General features: G+C 38.7%; 1 protein-coding gene across 2 annotated transcripts in view; it reads right to left on the minus strand.

Moving 5' to 3' along the window:
- KIF4A (kinesin family member 4A) overlaps positions 1-25,305 on the minus strand; it is a 128,972-nt gene that overhangs the window by 33,665 nt on the left and 70,002 nt on the right. For both annotated transcript variants that reach the window (XM_070365760.1, XM_005900836.3), the window contains exons 11-18: positions 23,758-23,890; positions 22,112-22,170; positions 21,899-22,004; positions 16,896-16,952; positions 15,695-15,880; positions 8,617-8,720; positions 7,173-7,317; positions 4,453-4,563 (exon numbers count right to left, since the gene is read on the minus strand). In XM_070365760.1, the coding sequence (XP_070221861.1) occupies positions 4,453-4,563; positions 7,173-7,317; positions 8,617-8,720; positions 15,695-15,880; positions 16,896-16,952; positions 21,899-22,004; positions 22,112-22,170; positions 23,758-23,890 (901 nt within the window). The remainder of the gene's footprint in view (positions 1-4,452; positions 4,564-7,172; positions 7,318-8,616; positions 8,721-15,694; positions 15,881-16,895; positions 16,953-21,898; positions 22,005-22,111; positions 22,171-23,757; positions 23,891-25,305) is intronic.

Here is a 25,305-nt window from a genome sequence, read left to right on the forward strand (position 1 = left end):
CTAGTTAAAATAAAACCTTATAATGTAACTGAAGAGTCTTTCAACAGTACAGTCATTATGGAAAGCAGAATGAAAATTCCTTAAAAAATCAAAAATAGAGACCATATAATCTGATAATCTCACTACTGAGTATCCATGCAAAGGAAATGAAATCGGTATCTTGAAGAGATACCTAAATTCCCATACTCATTGCAGCATTATTCACAATAACCAAGCTATGGAAATAACCTAAGTTGACAAAAGTTGTTGACAAACGAATGGATAAAGAAAATGTGGAATATATTGCTGCCTGAACAACACAAGGTTAGGGGTGTCAACTCTCATGCAATCAAAAATTTGTGTGTAACTTTACAGTTGGCCCTCCATATCTGTGGTTCTGCATCCATACATTCAACTAATCGTGGATAGTATAGTGCATGTGTGCTAAGTCTCTTCAGTCATGTCCTACTCTTTGTGACACTATGGACAGTAGTCTGCCAGACTCCTCTGTCCATGGGATTCTCCAGGCAAAAATACTGGAGTGGGTTGCCATGCTCTCCTCCAGGGGATCTTCCTGACCGAGGGATCGAATGTCTTTTATGTCTTCTGCACCGGGAGGTGGGTTTCTTACCACTAGCACCACCTGGGAAGCCCCTGAACAGTATAGTAGTGTAGTATTTACTATTGGAAAAAAAACATGTGTAAGTTGACCCATGAAGTTCAAATCCATGTTGTTCAAGGGTCAATTGTATACACAATGGAATATTATTCATTCACAAACAAGAAGGAAATCCTGCCATTTGAAACAACGTGGATGAACCTGGAGGTCATTATGGTAAATGAAATAAACCAGACTGAGAAAGACAAATACTATATGATCTCTTATATGTGCTAAGTCGTCTCAGTCGTGTCTGACTCTTTGTGACCCTATGGACTGCAGCCTACTAGGCTTCTCTGTTCATGGGATTTTCCAGGCAAGAATACTGGAATGGGTTGCCATGCTCCCTTCCAGGGAATCTTCCCAACCCAGGGATTGAACCCACGTCCTCTGCATTGTCAGGCAGCTTCTTTACCACTAGCATCACCTGGGAAGCCCTCTCACTTATATGCAGAATCTAAAAAAGTTGAACTCATATAACCAGAGAGTAGAATGGTAGCTATCAGAGACTGAGGGGGAGGGGTGAAGAAAATGGGGAAAGGTTGGTAAAAGGGTATAAACGTTTAGTTATAGTGTATAACAAAGTAACTATAGTTAACAATACTATATTGTATACTTAAATCTGCTAAGAGAGTAGATATTAAGTGTTCTCACACTGAAAATAAAGGGTAACTATGTGAGGTCATGGATTTGCTGGAATCAGAAAATGTCATATTTCCAAGTTTCTTCTCTTTCAAGATTGTTATGACTATTCTGGGTCACTTGCATTTCCATATGAATTTTAGGATAAATGTGTGAATTTCTATAAATAAGCTAGACAAAATTTGGTTGGGATTGTGTTGAATCTGTAGATCAATCTTGGGGTATTCCAACCTAATATTAAGTCTTCCCACTCATGAGCATGGGTTATTTTTCTTTTCACTTAGATCTTCAATTAATTAAAGGACGTTTTGTAGTTTTTAGTATGCAAGTCTTACACTTGTTTTGTTAAGCTTATTCCTAAGTATTTTATTCTTATTGGTGTTATTATAAATGGAATTGTCTTAATTTCATTTTCAAATTGTTAGTTTTTAGTGAAGAGAAATATAACCAAATTTTGTGCATTGAACTTATATCCTGCAACCCTCCTGCTCATGTATTTGTTCTAACAGTTTTCAGTTGATTCTCTAGGATTTTCTATATACAAGATCATGTCATCTCTAACAGAGATAGTTTTGCCTTTTCCTTTTCAATCTAGATGCCTTTCATACATCTTACTTGCCTAAGAGTCCTGGCTAGAAACTCCAGGACAATGTTGAATAGAAGTGGTGAGAGTGGATGCCCTTGTCTTGTTCCTGATTTGATGAGAATTCAGCTGTTAATTTTATTGGGATTTCTCCATATATGATGAGTCATTTTATTTTGCTGCTTTTAAGTTTTTTGTCTTTGTCTTTCAACATTTGGACATGATGTGTCTTGGGTGTGGATCTCTGTAAATTTATCCTACTTGTAGTTGATTGAGCTTCTTAGATGTGTAGTGTTTTTTTAAATCAAATTTAGAAGGTTTTCAGTCATTAGATCTTAGAATATTTTGACTGTTGTTTCATTTATTGTTCTCATGAGCTACCAGTCTCCTCCTAATTGTTCACTACCAAAATTTCCATAGTTTTTGACAGCATATTTAGGTTTTAACTTCCCCAGATTCTGTTGCGAAATAAAGCCAGTCCCCTTAGGGAAAACTTCATTCCTATGGCCTGCCTCTCCCCCGGGCAGAACCATCTGTACCACTGTTTAGGACCTGGTGGGACAGCAGCCCACTTCTCTGAGTGACATCTCTGTTCTAGGATTAGGATGCTGAGCAGGGGCAGCATACCCTATTTTTCTTGGTTTGCCTCTCTTGACATGGAACCTACATCCTATCATTAGAGGGGTTAGGATAGTCAGATCCCAGTAGTTGTGGTCTTCTGCAGCAGGGGTAGAGCTTCCACTCTGTACACGGGGGTGAGATGGAAGAAGGGATCCCCAGACCTCTTGGCTGCTCTTACTCAAAAAAAAAAAAAAAAAAAAAAAAACACAAAGCTTTAGCAAAATGGGGCTGTTGGGTAGGAGGGAGGGAGTTGCTTGAAGCTCAAAGGCTACAGACTCTTCGCTGTTCTTATTGAGATTAAATAGATTTCCTGGAATGAGCATTACTTCCTTATGCCCTTAAGATAATTTCCAGAGACTTTTAATGGTTGTTTTAATAAACGTCACTAGTTGCACTTCTTTTGCTGGGAAGAGAGTCCACAAAGCTCCTTGTGCCACCATTCCTAAAACATTTCTCTCATTTCTTGACTCAACATATCACATTCTGGCCTGTTCTAAAAATGATCCCAAATTAATGTTCTTTCCTATGCTTTCTAAGATCACTGTTACTATTCTAATCCAGGTCCCTATTATCTTTCTGGATGATGCAATAGCTGCTTGTGTTCTGACCTCTAGATTCCTAATACTTTAGTTTGTTTAACACCTGAAGCCCAGATGTATGTTGGAAAGCTGTAATTTGCTGATATTACTTCGTTTCTCAAAAATCCTAAAAATCTTTAAACTAACAAAATAAACTTCAAATTTCCTGAATCTTTAACAATCCAGCTTCAACTCGTCTTTCCAATGAAATCTTCCCTGACTATCCTTCATCCAACATGGATCATTTGCTATTCCTTGAAAATTCCGACAAAGCTGTTATCTCTGTGTCTTCATTCCTGTTCTTCCATTTATCTGGAATGCTGGCATTTACCTCTGTCAAAATCCTCCCTATTGTTCAAGGCCTTTTCAGTTATCATCTTTTTAGTCCAGCTAGAAGTGTGGTTCCCTTTCTTAACTACATTGGCATTTTAGACTATTTGTAAAGTACAAGTCTCTTTATTTCTTGTACTGAAGAAAATTATGCTTAATTTTTTATGGTTTTAATTTTTTGTTTATTCTTATAAAAAGATAGGAACTGTTTTCAGACCTTTGAAAAATTCCATGAGTTTTTAAACCTTCTAAATAATTTTTAATTACTTTAGAAATATTTTAATTTAAAAATATTTTTAAATAAAACATTTTTAAAAAACGGTACACTCTTTTTCTTAAACATTTTCTTTTCTAATTAGTCTCCAGTGTATGTATTTGGTAACCACCTGGGCTGAACCTTGCTGGATGTCAGAACAACAATAAGAAAAGGGAGGTGGGAGGAGGTTCAAGAGGGAGGTGACATATGTACACCCATGGCTGACCAATGAGGATACAAGGCAGAAACCAACACTGCAAAGCAACCCCTGCCAGCCAAAAATAAACAATTTTTTATAAAGTAAACAAATTAAAAAAAAAATTATTTTCATTATTTTCTGCTTTCCCGATTATTATCCTCCCTGGTACTACATTACATGCAAATATTACATAAACTTCACTATCTTAACATCACTCTCAAATTAATATATTGGAACACTAACTTGTTGAAGAAAACCATGTTTATGTCCCACTTTCCCATTTAGACAGATATTCTCTTTTCACAACAGATTTCTTTTATAATGCTCAGTAAAAAATAAAACTACCATCACCTTTAGAAATTATATTCTACCACTCTGTAGATAAGACATTCTTCAAGGGCAGAACACGTATACTACTCATCTTTCTATTTTCCATGGTATCTAGTGGATAGTACCTTGCACATAGTAGACGTTTAAAAAAATTCATGTTAAATTCATGAATGTATCATATATTTAGAGATCCAGTTGTTAGAAGAGAGGCTTTAATGCTAGTCAGCCCAGAAAAGTGTTCATTAGTTAGGACTCTGAGAAGTTGCAGTTACTTACCCGTTCTTTTAACTGGATTACTTCTTTGTCTTTTTGTTGCTTCCATTGTCTAAACCTCTCTGCATCCTCTTTCATCTGACGCATTAACTGTACCCGCTGGTTTTTTATCACCTATGAAAACAAAAATCAGCACAAGTAGTAGTCACCTGCATTTATTCTGGGCTGATATACAGATGGATAGACTAACCATTAAGGAAAGAAAATCCAGAGCTGAGCTGAAAAGTTTGCCAACAGATTTTCTGATTATGCTTGCAATACTCCTCACTATGCTTGCACAGGGTTTCCAAGTATAGACTATACAAATAGACACTCTGAACAAATAATAGAAAAAAATAGTTCAGTCACTCAGTCCTGTCCAACTCTTTGTGACCCCATGGACTGCAGCATGCCAGGCTTCTTTGTTCTTCACCAACTTCTGGAGCTAGCTCAAATTCATGTCCATCAAGTTGGTGATGCCATCCAACCATCTCATCCTCTGTCGTCCACTTCTCCACCTGCCTTCAATCTTTCCCAGCATCAGGGTCTTTTCTAAAGAGTCAGTTCTTCACATCAGGTGGAGCTGATATTGGAGTATCAGATATACTTGCAAAGTATTGGAACTTTAGATTCAGCATCAGTCCTTCCAATGAATATTGAGCAGTGATTTCCTTGAGGATGGACTGGTTGGAACTCCTTGCAGTCCAAGGGACTCTCAAGAGTCTTCTCCAACACCACAGTTCAAAAGCATCAATTCTTCAGTGCTCAGCTTTCTTTAAGGTCCAACTCTCACATCCATACATGACTACCGGAAAAACCATAGCTTTAACTAGATGGACCTTTGTCCACAAAGTAATGTCTCTACTTTTTAATATGCTGTCTAGGTTGCTGCTGCTGCTTCTGCTGCTGCTAAGTCACTTTAGTCATGTCCGACTCTGTGTGACCCCATAGATGGAAGCCCACCACACTCCCCCGTCCCTGGGATTCTCCAGGCAAGAATACTGGAGTGGGTTGCCATTTCCTTCTCCAATGTGTGAAAGTGAAAAGTGAAAGGGAAGTCGCTCAGTCGTGTCCGACTCTTAGCGACCCCATGGACTGCAGCCTACAAGGCTCCGCTGTTCATGGGATTTTCCAGGCAAGAGTACTGGAGTGGGGTGCCATCGCCTTCTCCAGCTGTCCAGGTTGGTCATAGCTTTCTTCCAAGGAACAAGTGTCTTTCAATTCCATGCTGCAGTCACCATCTGCAGTGATTTTGGAGCCCCCCAAAATAAAGTCTCTCACTGTTTCCTTTGTTTTCTCATGAAAACAAAGTGCCATGAAGTGATGGGACTGGATGCTATGATCTTCGTTTTTTGAATGTTGAGTTATAAGCCAGCTTTTTCACTTTCCTCTGTCATCCTCAAGAGGTTCTTTAGTTCGTCTTGGATTTCTGCCATAAGGGTGGTACCATCTGCATATCTGAGGCTATTGATATTTCTCCCGGCAATCTTGATTCCAGCTTGTGCTTTATCCAGCCAGGCACTTCTCATGATGTACGCTGCGTATAAATTAAATAAGCAAGGTGACAATATACAGCCTTGACATGCTCCTTTCCCAATTTGGAACCAGTCTGTTGTTCCATGTCCAGTTCTAACTGTTGCTTCTTGACTGGCATACAGATTTTGCAGGAGGCAAGTAAGGTGGTCTGCTATTCCCATCTCTTGAAGAATTTTCCAGTTTGTGGTGATCTGTACATTCAAAGGATTTAGCATAGTCAATGAAGCAGATGTTTTTCTGGAATTCTCTTGCTTTTTCTATGATCCAAGGGATGTTGGCAATTTGATCCCTGATTCCTCTGTGTTTTCTAAATCCAGCTTGAACACCTGGAAGTTCATGTATTATTGAAGCCTCACTTGAGAATTTTGAGCATTACTTTGCTAGTGTGTGAGTGCAACTGTGCGGTAGTTTGAACATTTTTTGGCATTGCCTTTCTTTGGGATTGGAATGAAAATTGACCTTTTCCAGTCTTGTGGCCACTGCTGAGTTTTCCAAATTTGCTGGCATATTGAGTACAGCACTTTTACAGCATTATCTTTTAGGATTTGAAGTAGCTCAGCTGGAATTCTATCACCTCCACTAGCTTTGCTCATAGTGATGCTTCCTAAGGCCCACTTGATTTCGCATTCTAGGATGTCTGGCGGTAGTTGAGTGATTACACCATTGTGGTTGTCTGGGTTATTAAGATCTTTTTTGTATAAAAAATGTACCTACAAGCTAAAACCAGCTCTAAATTCACTGCATATAAATGGAATTTCAAGGAAGTATCTACTAAGTCTCAAGGACAAATCTACCTAGCAACCACTGTATTCAAATAGGTTCAGTACAATGACCTGTAACCACCACTTTGTAGATGTCAGAAGTCAAACATCAGTGACCGAAAATTGTCTCTAGGTGTCAGTCATTTTGTAATCACTTTGCAGAATTATTCCACATGAGCATGGAAAGTGGTCAAAATATCACCACTAAATATTAAGGTATCCTTGCCCTTTGGTTTCAGAGAATCTAACATTAAAATTCTGAATGTCAAAACTGAGTTTTGTTATTCAAATTCTAGATGACTACTATCACAATGTCCTTACAAAAAGGATATTTGCGGAGATTCAAACTACTTACTCACTTGAAAACACCTTTGTAGTATAATTCTAATAGAACACCTATGGTTGTTAAGTTTCTACAGGGTAAATGCAAGGATGAGAGTTTATTACTCGTATTTCCTGGTTCAGTTTGGAGACGGTATGCTCTGTGGATTCTTTCAGCTTCAGAAGTTTAGACTGTTCATTCAGTTTCTTCTTCAGATCAGCTATTTGACCCTCTAGCTCCTGGAGACGTTTCCGGCGGCGCTCACTCAACCTAAACACAGATTTTGTAGGAGTGAGGACTAGCAGGAGCAAAGTCTGATTTCAAAAGACATAATATTAGACTTTCAGGTTTATACCCTTGATATATATAATATAGGTGGCCAGTCATATAGCCATCTTAAATAAGGAAGACTGGACTTCCCTGGTAGTTCAGTGGATAAGAATCTGCCTGCCAATGCCGGGACCAGGGTTCAATTCCTGGTCTTGGAAGATTCCACATGCCTTGGGGCTACCAAGCCCGTGCCCTACAACCACTGAGCCCACTTGCCACAACTACCAAAGCCCGCACATCCTAGAGCCTGTGCTCTGTAACAAAAGAAGTCCGGGCACTGCAGCTAGAGAGTACTCCCCACTCGCTGCAATTAGGGAAAGCCTGTGCACAGCAACAAAGACCTGGCACAGCCAAAAATAAATAAATAAATAGACATTAAAAAAAATGAATACTACCCCCAAAACTAAAACTGTCTCAAAAATTAGAGCTTAATACAAAGAGTAAAGGAAATTTTTTGAGTATATAACTATGCAGTTGTCTCAATACTACTCCCCGCCGGCCCCGTGCCACCGCCACTTTGTGTTAAAAAAGGATGGTTCTTTAAAAGCATTTCACTTCACTTTAGTTATAAGGAATTATTCTGATGATTGTTACATAAGCCTGAGATAGAAAGCAAACATTCAACATAACTTCTAAGAACATGAATTTTGGATACTATAGAGAAATAGGATCACTGAGTAAAAAGAAGGTAGAATAGCCAATAAGGCAAAGGTCTAAGGGACAGTGGGATATTCTGGTAATTTGTCTTGGCTTTATTCTTAACTGACTATATTCTGACTATATTCTTAAGGGATGGCTAGATTGTTTTCATTTACTAGCCTGAATATTAATTCTATTCAGAAGCTAATTTACCATTAGCACGGGGACCAAGAAACTGCTGGTCTGGTAGGTCTGATAATCTTTCAAAATCTAGCTCAAATGCTAACTTCTTTTAAAGCCTTCCTTGATTATGCCACCCTGAACTGATATCTTCTGCCTCTGAACTCTTAAAGTGATTACTGCCTAAGAAATTTATTTGGCTACTAATCACATGCTGTGTTATGGTATTCTTTTACTGTCACCATGAAATGTTATTTAAAATCTCAATTCCTTTAATTTTATTTTGTTTTAGGTCTCCTCTCCATAATTAGGTTTAAATCCTCTAAGGGCAGGAAATGGCTCTTTTACTTTTCTATTTCCTCTACAGCTCCTCACACACAGTTAGGAACGTGAAATAGTATTTATTGACTATATTCTTACTTGGCTTGGTTGACATCCTTCTTTGCTGTTTGAAGTTCAAGAACCAATTCTTCTTTTTCCTTTTGCAAATTGATGACTTCCAATTCTAGATTTTTTATGTTATCCTAGAAATGTTATAGGTTGAGAGAAAGAAAGCATTACAAGGTAAAGGAAGAAAATCACTTCAACATTTCACATCTTAAGGAACTACGCATTCAATTTCTACCACTTCAGTTGAACACTAAAAACATTTCTACTTGATTTGATGGAGATTAAAGTTATGTAGTGGGAAAAGTACCAACTTGGAATCCAAAGGCCTAGATTTGAACCTTGAGTCCAGCATACTCTATGTAAATAACTTAAGGAAAGCCATTTCATCTCTTTTAGCCTTAGTTTCTATGTAAAAAAGAGCTAACATGGCAGGTCTAAGACTTATCAGTCCTAAAAACAGATCTGCTTGCAAGTTGGACCTAGGCTCAAATCTGGGAACTTGGATTTTGGTAGGATTCCCACAGTTTCCTAACTGTTAAGAGTGGCTCATTATGCCTGGACTGTGCAAGCAATATGACTTACCCTGAGCACACTGCTTTCCTTCTGGGAGTCTAGAATTTTCATATGTGCTAGGGAGAGAATGCCTACATGGATTAACCCTGCTAACAATCCTGGATTCCTAGGCTCATGGGAGCTTCCCTGATAGACAACATTTCACACACATTGTTAAAACCCATTGCTGGAGGAATTAAGTACATACCACGTGACTCCATTGGAAGAAGACTCTTGGAAGCACTCAGTTTCCTACAGACTTTGCCCCATGTGCTTTTTCCCTTTGCTGATTTTGTTTTGTGTACTTCCACTATAATAAACCTTAGCTGTGAGTATGACTATACTTGAGTCCTGTGATTCCTCCTGGTGAACTGCTAAACCTGGGGGTGGTCTCATCTATGTAAACAATTAACAACACTATCTACCTCACAGGTTGTTGGGAAGATCAAATAAGACAAAAGAGTAAAAATTTTGTAAACTGTAAAGAGCTGCACGTTCTTGTATCTAGAACTTTCAAATGTATGCATGTAACAGCAACTGCAGTTCTGCATGCATTTAGAGAACAAATTCTAGAAATGAAAGTTTGGTAGCTCTTCCAAGATTGGGAAAACTCAATGAATAGATTCCTTTCTGCTCTCACAGGAAACTGGCTGAATGAGTGGTTAGTATCCAAGAAGATTATATAAAGGCCTTCGACCAGTATTGAAATGAGACAAAGAAGCAAGGGCAGGTTAGTTAGGGCCGTATCTAAATAGGCAAGAGCTATTTTTCAAGAAATACACTTTTAGTCATTTTAATATGAACAATGATCGCTTCTTGGTCTTTTGGCTAAGATCAAGGGTAATATGAACAATGAAAACCAATCTCACTGCTTTAAATACCCTGTATATTTAAACTGACAATAATGTATGTGTGTGTACTTACAGAAGTAACACATGAAAACATTCTTACAAAAAATAATCCAGATAATACATATAAAGGGCAAGTTCCCTTGACTGCCCCACCCCTGCCAAAATTCCAGACCTCTCTCCAGAAGTAACCATTGTCATCAGCTTGGTCCAGATCTTCCAGACACTTCTTCCTAGACATTTACATACTATGTATCTGGACATGTACATATTCTAGACATTTACATGGAAGTGTGTGCATTTATTTATTAAATATGTTGTGGCAAATGCCTAGAACATATATGTAAATAGATTTGAAAATAATATATATACATACATATGCATATATGTACATGTATGTAGATACCTACTGCTGCTGTTGCTGCTAAGTCGCTTCAGTCGTGTCTGACTCTGTGCAACCCCATAGATGGCAGCCCACCAGGCTCCCCTGTCCCTGGGATTCTCCAGGCAAGAACACTGGAGAGGGTTGCCATTTCCTTCTCCAATGTGTGAAAGTGAAAAGTGAAAGGGAAGTCGCTCAGTCGTGTCCGACTCTTTGCGACCCCATGGACTTCAGCCTACCAGGCTCCACTGTCCATGGGATTTTCCAGGCAAGAGTACTGGAGTGGGTTGCCATTGCCTTCTCCGAGATACCTACTAAAATATGTTAAAGATAGAGTCACATTATACATAGATAACATTTTGCAACTTGCCTTTTTTAAAAAAGAACTTGGTCTTAGAGATTTATTTATATCAGTGCATACAGATCTCATTGTCTCAGTCTTTTTCTTTTTTGCCATAATGAAACATTCTTGTACATGCCTTCTGTGCACATGTGTAAGCCTCTTCTAGGGTAGAGACAAGTGGAATTACAGGTTCATGGGGGTACACATTTCCAATTTTAATAGATACAAATTGTCCACCAAAGTGGTTATTCCAATTGACACTCTAACTAGCTATGTATGAGAGTACTTGTTTCCCTGCACCCTTGTCAACACTTGATATTGCTACATTTCAAAATTTTTATTAATTGGATGGGTAAAAAAACAGTATCTCTTCATTATATATGCCACATTCAGTCAATCATTATCTCACTGGCTCTACAAGGGAAATAATTAAAATAGTTGACTACTGTGCTATTATAATTCATGGTAATCTGCACTAACCAGCACTTATATCTCCTCAAATTTTTCTATAGCAGGACTTCCCTAGTGGTCCAGTGGCTAAGGCTTCATTCTCCCAATGCAGGGGGCCCAGGATCCATCCCTGGCCAGGGAACTAGATCCCACATGCTGCAACTAAAGATCCTGTGAACTGCAACAAAGATCAAAGATCCCACATATCACAACTAAGACCTGGTGAGGCAAATAAATAAATAGATATTAATTTTTTTCTATAGAAATTCCTCACAGTGATAGGAAAATATTGTTTAGAACAAAGAACTACCTTTATTTCTTAGAAGACATTTACATGTGATTAAAAGGTACAGTTAACACTAAGAATTTATTTCCTTTTAACTTTAACGTTTGGAAGCTCAAGCATATTTGATTCCAAGGGGAAAAAACGGATACGTTATCTTGCTACACCTATAGCTCTAGCTCATTACCAGCACCCATCATAGGATCAGAAGTACACTGAGGAAACATATGTTCCTGAGCTTCTAGGCAAAAGTACAAGAGAGGAATAATTTCTCAGCCTTATCATTAATCCTTTGTTTATCCTGAAAAGGCCAAAATACATTTGACCTAAAAAAGTGTGCATTGTATGTCCTGTTAATATGGAGGATTGAGCTATGTATTTAACTTGCCCTCTCTTGAAAACCTACTAAAATGACCTCCCCAAAGGATATAAATCAACAAGGATGAAGAGAGCAGTCAAGAAATTAAACAAACTTTTTTGGAAGAGGAAAAGAATTGTGTAAGTGGTAACTGACTTAGTAGAGTAAATTTAAAAAGTTAAACTATGACTCCCATAGGACAAATGTCAAGAAGAAACAAACCAATTTGTATCAGAACCACAAAGAGGAGCAGAGCTTTCCTCTCGGGAGAAGCTGAACCTGACAGGTTGAACTCATAGGCAGCAGACACAACAAAAGACGGATAAATTAACACACTATTGATAGGGGATTAAATAAGAAGTCTGTATATAACCAGAGAGACTTCAACTCTCCTATTTGCTCTGAGTTACCAGAAATAGGGCATATTGCTATTCTCCCCACACAACTCTAGGCAGGAGAATGAAAGATTTCTTTATTGGTAACTGACCAGCCCAGAGAAACCTATGCATAAAGAACTTCTTATTGGCTAATTATTTACTTATGGCTGTGCTGGGTCTTCTTTGCTACATGCAGGCTGTCTCTAATTGCAGTGAGTGGAGGCTATTCTTTGTTGCAGTACACAGGCTTCTCATTGTGGTGGCTTCTCCTATTGGCTATTAGTGTCTCACTCTTAAATATCAACGGATAACCACAAATCACTGGAAATTTGAAGGAAACGTCTTACATTAGAGAAAGACCAAATCAAATACACTAAAAAAAGGAATTTGAATGAAACAGAGGCAAGGCAGGAAGAAGAGAAGTTCAACAAAATTTAATTTCTATCCTTAAAGATAAGTACTGGATCCATGAAAAAAAAAAGAAGAGGTTATAAAAAGGAACAATTAGAGGATTTTAAAAAATCTTAGAAATAGGCAAATAAAAACATTTACCAGGAGTGGAAGGAAATCTCCCAGAGAGTGGAATAAAAAGACAAAGAAATAGAAAATACAAGGGAGGAGATAAGAAAAGCAGAGACTAAATCTCAGAGATCCAATATCTGGCTAAGAGGAGTGCAAGAAAAGAGAAAACAGAAAACAGTGATGGGCATTATTAAAGAAATAATACAAGAAAACTTCCCACTAGAGAAGAATACAAATTTCTAGATTGAAGGGACTCACGAAGCACAAAGCACAATATGGGAGAAGAGATACACAGTAAGGCACATCATTGTGAAATTCAAGAATACCTGGGGACAAAGAAGGGATCCTGAAAGTTGCCAGAGGAGAGGAATATACAGGTCAAATAAAAAGAATCAGGGGTCTTCCCTGGCAGTCCACTGGTTAAGAATCCGTGCTTCCAATGTAGGGGGGCTGTGGGTTTAATCCCTGACATGGGAATTAAGATCCCAAAAGCTGTTAGGTGTGCCCTCCTCCCCACAAAAAAAGTATCAAGAATTATAATGGATTTCTAATCAACAGCACTGGAAATATAATGGAGCAACTCTTTCAGGATTCTGAAGAAAAACAATTCCCACTGCAGAATTCTAAACCCAGACAAATTAACAAATGTAAGAAACAGCACTATCATTTCCACCACAACAAACAAAAAGCTATTTTCAGGCATGCAGTGAATGGTTTAAAACATTTTCCTTTCACGTACACTTTCTCAGAAAGCTATTTGTGTTGTACTCCACCAGCACAAAGAGGTAGCCCAAGAATGAGGAAGACATCGAATCGGTTTCAACACAGAGATGAGCAGTAAAGCACTGCTCCTAGTAAACAATGGTCCCAGGCTGATGGCTGGGCAGTAGGCCTAGAGAAAACAAACCAAGACAGAAGATAGGAGGGTTGTCTTCAAGAAAGAAATGGACTGATAAACTACCTGATACATTTGTTCTACTGAGAGGAGCTTTATAATTCTGTTAAGAAGTTATCTTTTACATTATTTTTGTTTCTTTCTTTGGCTGCACTGGGTCTCAGTTGTGGCACAAAGGATCTCTGATCTTTAGTTAAGGCATGCAAAGTCTTAGTTGCAACATGTGGGATCTAGTTTCCCGACCAGGGATTGAACCTGGGCCCTTTCATTGGGAGCACAGAGGCTTAGCCACTGGACCACAAGGGAAGTTCTGAAGATACATTATTTTTTTCTAAATTGTATTTATTTTGGCTATGTTAGGTCTTTGTTGCTGTGCAAAGGCTTTCTCTAGTTGTGGCGAGCCAGGGCTATTCTTTGTTGTGGTGCACAGGCTTCTCATTGCAGTGACATCTCTTGTTGCAGAGAATGAGCTCTGGCTGTATGGGCTCAGTAGTTGTGGCACTCAGGTTTAGTTGCTCTGCGACATGTGGGGTCTCCCCAGACTAGGGATCAAACCCATGTTCTCTGTATTGGCAGGCGGATTTTTAACCACTGGACCACCAGGGAAGTCCTCGGTGATAAATTATTGACTGGTATACAGAAGACTAAGTAAATGAAAAAATGAGATTATCATTATTAGTTGCACTGCTCGGCTTATGGGATCTTATTTCCCTGACCAGGGATTGAACCTGGGCCCATAGCCATGGAAGCCCCCACTGCTAGCTACTGGACTACCAGGTAACTCCCCAAAATGAGTTTATTAGCTTCAGGAAATGCAAAAGACTGTACAAGAAAGAAAATGGAATCACATTATACTCTGTGGCTCAGCTATAAAACTTATGTAATCATAAAATTTAAACAGTAACTATTCATTTAATCAAAAACTGTGATACAGCCATTTTGAAAGATACAGGTGAGGCAATGTGCATGGGGGAATGTATACGAGAGCTAATATTCCCATCTTCCATAGTGGGAAGTCAATTGATAATGTATAAAAATTTTAAATTAACAACTATACTACCAACTCTTATCTAGAAATCTGGAGGTAAATGTCAGAGGAAACAGCTTTAAAAACTTAAAGTATAAGCCTAGGGAATAGGAGAGAAGGTAGTTTGCTTTTATTTTTCTGAGTATTGTATTATTTGACCTGTAAAAATGATATACATGCTCTTGTGTGACATAAAAAATAAGTTTTAAAAATGTTAAGACTGTGATAACAAAATGGAAACACAACCTCTACTGGCAACTTGGCTATTATTTTGGAAGCAACTTCTACTCTATAGAAAAAAAAAGTGGTGAAAATTACTTAGGAGAAACACTTTACTTAATTTCATTTTGAAAATTTACGGGAGCTGGTGGTAGAAATGTATAATATAGGGATTTCTTGAGAACAACATATAGGACTTTGGGGGTCTGAATAGGAAAACAGTCCATCCTCTCCCCTTCCAGTTCTGCTGACATCCCGGGGGTCTGAATAGGAAAACAATCCATCCTCTCCCCTTCCAGTTCTGCTGACATCCCTTTGTGGATGGGAAACACTGGGCTACATGGGAAAATAAGGTCTGGAGCAAGGGTAACCTTGTGGACAACCTATGAGCCCAAGACTTGTCTTTAAGTAAAGACCTGATTTTAATTGGCAAGAACCACTGAGGACTAACATCAGGAAAGGCAGTTTACCCATTTGCCAGGTCATGGGACATCCATTACCAGTGTCCTCATAATTCTCTCTAGAACCCAGACCATCTACTGAGATGTACCTTCCTTAGAATCCCAGCATAGTTATTAGAGCAATTCTCTACAAGTAAAGACCACGTTTATTATAACATTATCTATTTACTAAATACCTGTTGTATAAGTAAGGTATTAGATTAAATGAAAGAAAATTACAGTTTCTTTATCCTGAATGTACCCTTCTGTGTTTAACCAACAGTACAACTCCAGTCATACTGTGCATTTTATGTTGCCTTATCATCATCAAAAACGGTGTGTCTGTTTTCTTCCCGTATAACTAAAGAAAGATGATCGACATGAATATCATGTGCCCTAGTAAATATTTAACCTGGTACTGGAAATGGATGGGCTGTAGTTGGTTGTCATTCTGAGTCATCTTCTTGGCTAAGGCCTCTTTCAGTGCAAGGGCTTTATTTAACTCAACCAGCTCCTTAGACATCTGAGCTTGACGTAGAGCATGCTGAGTGGTGAAAGCATCAGAAGACCTGCTGCTGTCTGGACTGTCGGCCTCTTGCTGGAAAAGATCAGGATAATGATTTGTAAGAGAAATAAGCAACTGGAGTTCTTAGGCACTGTTTCATCAAGTCTCACAGCCACTTCTCCATTATCAGTCCCTCTGTTCTTTTAAAACTGGCTTCTCATACATTTGCTTTAAACATCAGAAATAAATTGAGCAACCCATTTCCCTGCTCTCACAAGCACCTTATTTTTTATATCCTATGACTGACTTTTAGAATGAACCAAGTTTCTTGCTCTTTTCTTTATAGGTCTGGCCAACATTTCTTACTTTCACCTTATTCTAAGGAGTCCTTAGAGGAGAGAGGGCTCTGGAAATGGCACTTTGTAATGGTGGAAATGGAGAAGAGGTTTCATTTATTCTTAAAGCTGACCTCTGGCACCTGATTTATCTTCTATCTTTCTTCTTTCAGAATATAAAAAAAGTACCAATATATTTTTGTTTTAGGGGGAAAAAGCTGTCTCAAGCAAACCATTGTCCAGCCTTTTATTTTGACTTTGCTCTATAACCATCAGCCAATTTCTAATACATTTGATCTATTCTTGCGACTTGAATGCTCAAAATATTTTCTTTGGTTCTTTTAGCCCCTAACCACTGCATCTATAGAAAAGTATGCTGAGAAAAAATTCTCTTCCATTTCTTTTCTAATGCTTTTTTGATTTTGCCATAATTTCCTAGTTTGTTTCCTTCATTGTCTTAATGTGCTAGACAGTTGATACAGAATACAAGAAAAAAAAATTACTAACAAGAAATCAGTATGCCAGACTGCAAATATAAAAAGCGGCATCCCTGAGAAGCCCTGTCACCCATTACCAGTTATACTACTAGAGACAGATCCTATCCAATTTAGGGATTTTATACTTAGCTTAGATTTATACTCAAGAGTTCTAAATTTCCAGGGCATTCTATAGAGGATGGTAACAATCAGGGATTCTCTTCTCAGCTGACTGATAAATTATAAGAAATGGCACAGTTAAATCTCCTGGTTCTATACAAAGGGCCAATTACTTACTGTTTCTGGTTCTACTGCAGTATCAATGGCTGCAGTCATGCAAGCAACAGTTTCATCCTGCAATGACAAGGGATGTCTCAGTTTAGGAGCTTACTAGTGAGTTTTATACGGGTTATTTAGTTGTTTTCAAGTGTATATAGAGATCATTTAAGGTATTGGACCAATTCTGTAGTCACATATACCGCCCCCCACATGTTTCCACTTCCCAACTCTCAAGAATCTGTCTCTTTGTAAAGGTCAATTGTGTGGTCTTTGTAAAAATAAGGTCATGTAGCAACTGACATTTATTGCACCTCTCCTGCTCTGCCAGAGGTCACTGAACTAGAGTGAAACAGTCATTCAAACAGGCCAAAGTTTAATCCACTTTATAGACACTACCCTTTCTTTTTATGTTTTTTACCACTAAGTCTACCTCTGTAATGTACAGGTCTAGTCAGTTCTTAAGGACACAGCATCCTAAGATCAGACATAGCAAATAAAGGCAATGCAGCAGAAAAGTGAATATGATGAAGGATTATTTTTGATTTTTATTTTATAGCCAGTCAAGGTAGCAAGAGCCCACTCTACAAGGAAATAAATGTCCCAGAAAAATGTGCTCATGAAGTCAGACAAACATACTTGAGATTCTGTCCCTCATATGCATAGGAACAAATCATATGCAGTTAAGTTACTCCAGGTAGTGGTTACTTGAAGGGAAAGGGTAGCACTGAACCCTCTCAGAGAAGGGCACAATACTTTTTGGGGCAGTAGAATAACAACCACCTAAAAGGCAAACCTAAAGCCACTTATTAGGACAAATTTGTTTACAGGCTATCATATGAGCAAGCTTTGTTTTCCCCACTGGAATTTAGGTTTTATTTGGCATTGAAACATAAGAATTACCACTTCTGTTTAAGTGATTCTGCAAAGTTCTGGGAAGAAAGGATTATTTTCAAGATGTCATATGATTAAGGTCATAGGTAAAAGAGCTATTGCTCAATAGCAAGGAGAAAATTTACGGTTAGCACAGGGAGTCTCTGCATCAGCCCAGTGAAACATTACATAGTTACTGAAACATGAATCTTATTACTTTTAAGGCAAGGAGTGAAAGAAGCCCTTAGTGGGACTTCCCTGGAGATCCAGTGGTTAAGACTCCATGCTCCCAGTGCAGGGGGCACAAGTTTGATCCCTGGTTGGGGAACTAAGATCCTGCTATGTCACACAGTGTGGCCAAAAAAAGAAGAAAAAAAGAGGCCCTTAGTAAATGCTGTTTGTAAAGCATTTCCCTTATTCTGCCCAGAAATTCCTAATCAGTGAGACTCAAAGAGAATTCAAAGGAAGACCCAGTGTTCTCACATCCTTTCTTATTATGATTTACAGTACTGGTGATTCTCCAAGGCTAGGACATACTGAACTCTTCTTTAAAAACAGAGCACTTCAAAATACTATAGGTTAATGGTTACCTTTTCTCCTCCCAATTCAGTTCAGTTCAGTTCAGTTGCTCAGTCGTGTCCGATTCTTTGCAACCCCATGAATCACAGCACGGCAGGCCTCCCTGTCTATCACCAACTCCCGGAGTTCACTCAGACTCACATCCATCAAGTCGGTGATGCCATCCAGCCATCTCATCCTCTGTCGTCCCCTTGTCCTCCTGCCCCCAATCCCTCCCAGCATCAGAGGCTTTTCCAATGAATCAACTCTTCGCATGAGGTGGCCAAAATACTGGAGTTTCAGCTTTAGCATCATTCCTTCCAAAGAACATCCAGGGCTGATCTCCTTTAGAATGGACTGGTTGGATCTCCTTGTAGTCCAAGGGACTCTCCCTCCCAGTAAGTCTCAGTAAAAGGACTAGTTATAGGCCTATCCTAGATTAACAGGACCTATGACACTGGCTTTTGGAGACTTTTTCTAGGACTTTCCAGAGGTCAGGATCAGAGTAGATCTGATTCAACATGCCCTGAAGAAGACATGTCGTTACTTTGAGTTTACCTTTTGGCCCAATAAAATTTCAATGCTAAGGTTTAAGCTTTGGCGACGTTCTATGTGAACACGTCAGGATTCTGTCTTTATAATCCTAAATGTAAATATATAACAATAGGATTTATTTCAATCTAATAGCCTCTTTCTTCCCCCTTTTTAAGGCTACTATGAACCTCTTGTAATAAAAAGACATATATTTGCTGAAGGTGGTGGTCAGGTGAACAAGGCCATGGTACATTGAGTTACATTAACCAGCAATACCCACCAAAATGAAGTTTGTGCTTACAGGCTGTAGGCAATAGCATTACTGGCATGCAAAAATCTTTTTATGGAACTGGTCTTGAAGGAGGGGTTAAAAACAAAAAAATAATTCGATTTTGTGGGAACTGAAAGGACTGCATGAATTTCCTCACAGGTAACTGTTATAGGAGGTTTGCTTGAATTATATTTTAAAGGAAGAAATAATACAGTTTAGCACTTAAAACCCCAGGAGAAAGGTCCAGGAACAATGACTGCCTCATAACTGAAAAGGGGGTGTTCGCCCGTCACTTAAAATAAAAATAGTTTTAATCCAAAATGAAGGGCACAAGCATTTACATTTGAAACATTTTGCTTTCACTGTAGTGAGTCTTAATAAAAGTCACAGGATACATTGTTGTGTATTTCCAAAAAAAATATGTAGCTAGGAGGGTCTCCAAACAATAGACACAGTAAACTCTGATTCAAAAGTCCAGCAGGAGCCCTGAGTAAAAGGGTTATTCTACCTAATGGTGACAGTGGATGGAAGCCAGGGACTTTATCAGCTTGTGGCAATCTTTAGCACCCTCTTGCTGTGTGTGCCGAGTGAATTTTAGTGGCGGACACTGCAATTCTCTAGAGTTCCTCTGAGCCAGCCACCACTAGCAACTTCCTCCATAGGCATGCCAGGCACCAGTCATGCTGCCAGATCTTCACTGAGGATATGACTTCTATTATTTTGTTAACTTTGTTCCATTGATTTCCTTCTTCATCTTTCCCATGTGACCCAAAGACCCAGAAATAAGATGATGTAGAATCCTTTGAGATCAGTGTAGTGGCTATGAACAAAGGTGCCCTAGATCACTCTTTTCTGATCTTAATAAGTTTTGGCTCCAGCAGGGTTCTGCAGCCTTGACTATCTGAGTTCTGAGGCAGTCTCTCACAAAGTTTTCATACATAAGATGCTTCACCTCTATTCAGATGGTGAAATTGAACCTTGTGATAGTCATTCTCTAGCCTGCACTCTATCTTCAGACACAATGATGTTCTTACCATGTTCTAAACATTTATACCTCTGCTTTTGCGAGTACCTTTTCCTCTATATAGATCATCCTTTCCCCTTTCTCTGTGTGGCAAACTCCTACTCATTGTTTAGGACCAGGTTTCTTCTTCCTGAATTTTCTAGGCAGTTAATCACCCCTTCCGTTGGGCTCCCATCACTCTTTGCTCATATTGCTGATGTAAAAGGGTTAAAACAGACATGAGAGAGGGTTCCTAGTTTTCCTTGCCTCCTTTTCCTTTCTCCCTTTTTTGCCATCTCTCCCACCTGTCATCCTTGACCAACTGACAAAAAACAAGACTTGCAAGAACAATTCTTGAAAATAATTAGATAATCAGCAGCATGGAATTGCATCAAAATTCTTGAGCAAGAAGCATGAAAACCAGAGCATCCTCCAATTAAAAGATCCACAGCAATTAACAACAAAAACTGCCACCTGAGCCAAACCACAAAGATACACATCCCTATCTTCTTATCCTATGAAACTCCAATCATATTTCAACTCAGGGAGTTATTTGGAGTTCAGGAGATCCCTGAGTACATCAGCTGAATAATGTCTTTAATCTTGACTTAAGTCATTTGAATTATTTTCTTTTGATATTAATGCAGTACCTAGCAAGGTTACACAGCTAGTGAGTGGCAGAATGGGCTTCAAACCAGGGTTTTTCTGGCCCTGGAACTCAGATTCTCAAATACTATGGCCTGTTTGTTGGATAAATGAACTGTCATCTTGGACTACCTGTTATAATTTTATATAGTACTACTTATTCTAAAACACTGCTTTCTAGTCTTTTGGTAGTTTACTCATTTAATCTCTTAAACTGGCCATCCTAAACATTCCCTCTACAATATTGTATGGTATTTTTTTCACTGACTCTTTAAGAGTAAAATAGAGGTCTGGATGATTTTATGATACTCTGTTGACAACTCTACAACATCACAGGGAAAGACCCAGGGTAGAGAATCACTGTTCTGGTAAAATTAAAACCTCTGTTTCAGAGCTATGAATATCTAGCAGGTATTTACATACACATTACTGCTTCATAATTAAAATCAAGAAAGTACAGATGGAACAAAACAAACCCTAATCTTTTACCAACCATGACCCTGAACATAATATGATTTTGACTTTTAAAAAAAGTATTTATGCCTAAGGACTAAGAGAAGGAACATCAAAATAAGAGGTTTTTAGGATGGTAGGACTGTAAGAATTTGTCATCTGGAGAAAACAACAACCTCCGTCCCAATAAAACCCACCCACAACTACTATAATAGTTCTAAAAATAAATAGAAATGGGAACTTATAGCAGAATTATCAGTCAAACTAATTTATTACTGGTTATAAAAGAGAGCTATGGTATTCCCTGGAGGCTCTACACTATGGGTCAGAATTCTGCTTATTTAAAATATGGGTATGGTATAAGGCCTCTTATTAAGTTAGCCTACACTGAAAGGACAGCAAATCAATGACTGCTGCTTGAGCTACCCAGGCAATTTTGCACCCTTGTGTTGCTGTTTCCAGTGTGTGATTAGAATACTGAAATAATAATGTTCCATTGCACATGTGATCTATGAGTGTTTTAACTAATTCAATATTCAGATTGTATCCAATGATCCATGATCTTTGTCCTCAACAGCTCACAATCGAGTTGTTTCAGCAAAAAGTACAGGGTTAGATGGGTTTATAAGCATCAAGAGCAGCAAACGAAAGCAATATGCCTATTTACACTACCCTTACTTAGCTTACCGATAGCTGGGTAATCACTTGCTGCAGGTTACGAATTATCTCAACATTTTCTTTTAATTCCTGGTCTTCCAAAGTCTCCACTAGCTTTTGAAGATCCACTTTGCAGCTGAAAATTTAAGCAAAGGAACCCAAGGGTTAATCAAAGGCCAGCGAGTCCATGGTTATGCACTAAGGTGGTATAGGTCACTAACAAACATCTGGGAGGAAACTTACGCTGCATGCTTCCTGAGCTCTTCTAGCTTGGCATTCATTTTTTCATTTGCTTGTTCTGTCTGCAACAAAGATCCAAGAGATCATCAGTGGCAGTGTCTGATAGCCTCACCTAAGTAAGCCCTCTCTTCTACTCTTAATGGATTAAAACCTAGGTAGAGAGGCTGCCTCATTTGCTGTAATAGAGGATTTACTGGGCTTTGGTTATTTAGAAATGTGTCTTTTAACAGTCATAGAAATTAGCCCTTCAGTCAACATGAGCTACTAAAAATAGCATCCAAGCAGCTGGGTCTTTTGCTTGCAATGAAGCTCAGCTAGGGGTGGAATGTGAAGCCTTAATTCCATAGAGAACCTTGCAACTGGGGGAAAAAGCAATACTTCCTGGCATGCTATTACTTGCTGTTTGCAAAAAGCCCACTTGCCTGATAGTTTTAGCAAAATAAAGCAAGAAAAAGATGAAGTATAAGAATGATGGCAGAGAAGACAAAATGGCAGAGACAGCTACGTTTTGGAAAGGGTGATTGATACTTTTCAGTTTATTTCAATCACAGTATCTGTAACACGCTAGATGCTGCAACAGATTTGGGAAGGGCAGTTTATATAGGACAAAAATGCTGTGCTTGTTATGAAGTTCTGACAAGACATCAAACAAAAACCCTTTGGGCAGCCATTGTAACAACCTTAAAAAGGTCAGATGGGTACATGGCTAGAATAACAAGTACTGTCTGTTACGTCAGCCACACTCACATGTTAAGCACAGCTTCTAGGGTTACTTCAAAGACATAAAATATAGCACTGGAGACAGAAAACTGTATATAAAAAATTCCTTAGATCCCATTTTCACCCTTCTGCTAGTAATGGACATTACAATGGACCTAGGATTTGGCCCCCTTTAAGGAAATCTTTAAGCAGCTTACCCTTCCTTGACTGGAGTACACTGATGCATGAAGGTGTATAAATTACAGATGTTCAATTACATTTTAGTGGAAACTCATTTTCACTGCTGGCAATAGCTGTGTTTAGAGCTTTATTTACAGCTGTGACTGAGCTGTATTTAGACTAGTAGAAAAATGTTAGTGACAAGAGCCAGAACTGAATCAGGAGGTTACTACCTGACAGGTAGTAGGACACAAAATTGATGTAGTTAGTTACATTGTGATCCACCAATTGAAAATTGACCATAAGTAAAAGGAGCTAAAATTAATTCCCCAGATGTTTCATCTCATCATGGCAGCTGTTAGGATGGGATGTGAAATGTGACAATATTTGGGGAAGGGAGATAGAAAGGAACTAAAATCTTAGTGAGGAGATAGTTACTTGGTATTATGGATGATTAGGCAGAACTTAAGTTGACAGAGGGACCTGGTTCTTTCCTCTCTGCTCTTTTAGAACAAATCCATTTTAAAATGGGATTCATGAAGATTTCTTTGTGGTAGATACATAGGTGTTCACAGTATAATTCACTTAACTTCTCTGTATGTTTGATTATACTTTGTTGGATTTTCCCTGGAGGGGTTCCATGGAGGATATGGCAATACTAATCCATTTCTTTTCATGTAACTTGTCTCTCATAATGAGAAACACATTAAATATTTCAGAAACTAAAGCTAGTAAATGTCCAGACTGCTAGTTTAGTCTTGGAGGCTCACCAAAATGATCCTCTCCAACATCTGAGCTGTCTGACCAGCAGCCTCACTTAGACCACGACTTAATTTTTCATTCTCCTCTACCAGTGACTGATTCTTCTCCATTAAGGATTGCAGATTCTCTGATGGTTCCACACTAAAACAAAGAAAGTAACACATTAGAAAAATATCTGATCAATAATACCTATATTAGAGGTGGATTAAAAATATATATCCCATAGGCCTTTGGGGGGCTTGGTTTAAAATTACCCCTCACAAATCTAGAAAAAGTATGCCCATTCTTCCAGCCAGGTAGTATACTGGATAAATAAAAATGTATGCCTGAACTACTTTAAATTAATGGTTTGGAGGAAAGTAATAATTTAGAGCCAGATATGGTTGGAAAATTCTGAAAGAGATGGGAATACCAGACCACCTGACCTTCCTCTTGAGAAACCTGTATGTAGGTCTGGAAGCAACAGTTAGAACTGGACATGGAACAACAGACTGGTTCCAAATAGAAAAGGAGTACGTCAAGGCTATATATTGTCACCCTGTTTATTTAACTTTTATGCAGAGTACATCATGAGAAACGCTGGGCTGGATGAAGCACAAACTGGAATCAAGACTGGTGGGAGAAATATCAATAACCTCACAAATGCAGATGGCACCACCCTTATGGCAGAAAGTGAAGAAGAACTAAAGAGCCTCTTGATCAAAATTATAGAGGAGACTGAAAAAGCTGGCTTAAAGCTCAACATTCAGAAAACTAAGATCAAGGCATCCGGTCCCATCACTTCATGGCAAATAGATGGAGAAACAGTGGCTGACTTTATTTTTTAGGGCTCCAAAATCACTGCAGATGATTATTGCAGCCATGAAATTAAAAGACGCTTACTCCTTGGAAGGAAAGTTATGACCAACCTATACAGCATATTAAACAGCAGAGACATTACTTTGCCAACAAAGGTCCGTCTAGTCAAGGCTATGGTTTTTCCAGTGGTCATGTATGGATGTGAGAGTTGGACTATAAAGAAAGCTGAGTGCCAAAGAATTGATGCTTTTGAAGTGTGGTGTTGTAGAAGACTCTTGAGAGTCCTTTGAACTGCAAGGAGATCCAACCAGTCCGTCCTAAAGGAGATCAGTCCTGGGTGTTCATTGGAAGGACTGATGTTGAAGCTGAAACTCCAATACTTTGGCCACCTGATGCGAAGAGCTGACTCATTTGAAGAGACCCTGATGCTGGGAAAGATTGACGGCAGGAGAAGAAGGGGACGACAGAGGATGAGATGGTTGGATGGCATCACCGTCTCAATGGACATGGGTTTGGGTGAACTTTGGGAGTTGGTGATGGACAGGGATGTCTGGCATGCTGCAGTTCATGGGGTCACAAAGAGTTGGACACAACTGAGTGACTGAACTGAACTGATGGTTGCAACAGGAATGACTAACTTTTATCCTTAGCTCTTGGTTTAAGATCTTTTTACTTATTTCAAATATGTAAGAAGTTTCCCTCTTCTCATTCTCAATCCTTCATTAAAGATTAGGGAAGCAGAGAAAGAAGAGGTATGG

The sequence above is a fragment of the Bos mutus genome, chromosome X, assembly GCF_027580195.1.
Source record: "Bos mutus isolate GX-2022 chromosome X, NWIPB_WYAK_1.1, whole genome shotgun sequence".
In the NCBI taxonomy this organism is placed as follows: Eukaryota; Metazoa; Chordata; class Mammalia; order Artiodactyla; family Bovidae; genus Bos; species Bos mutus.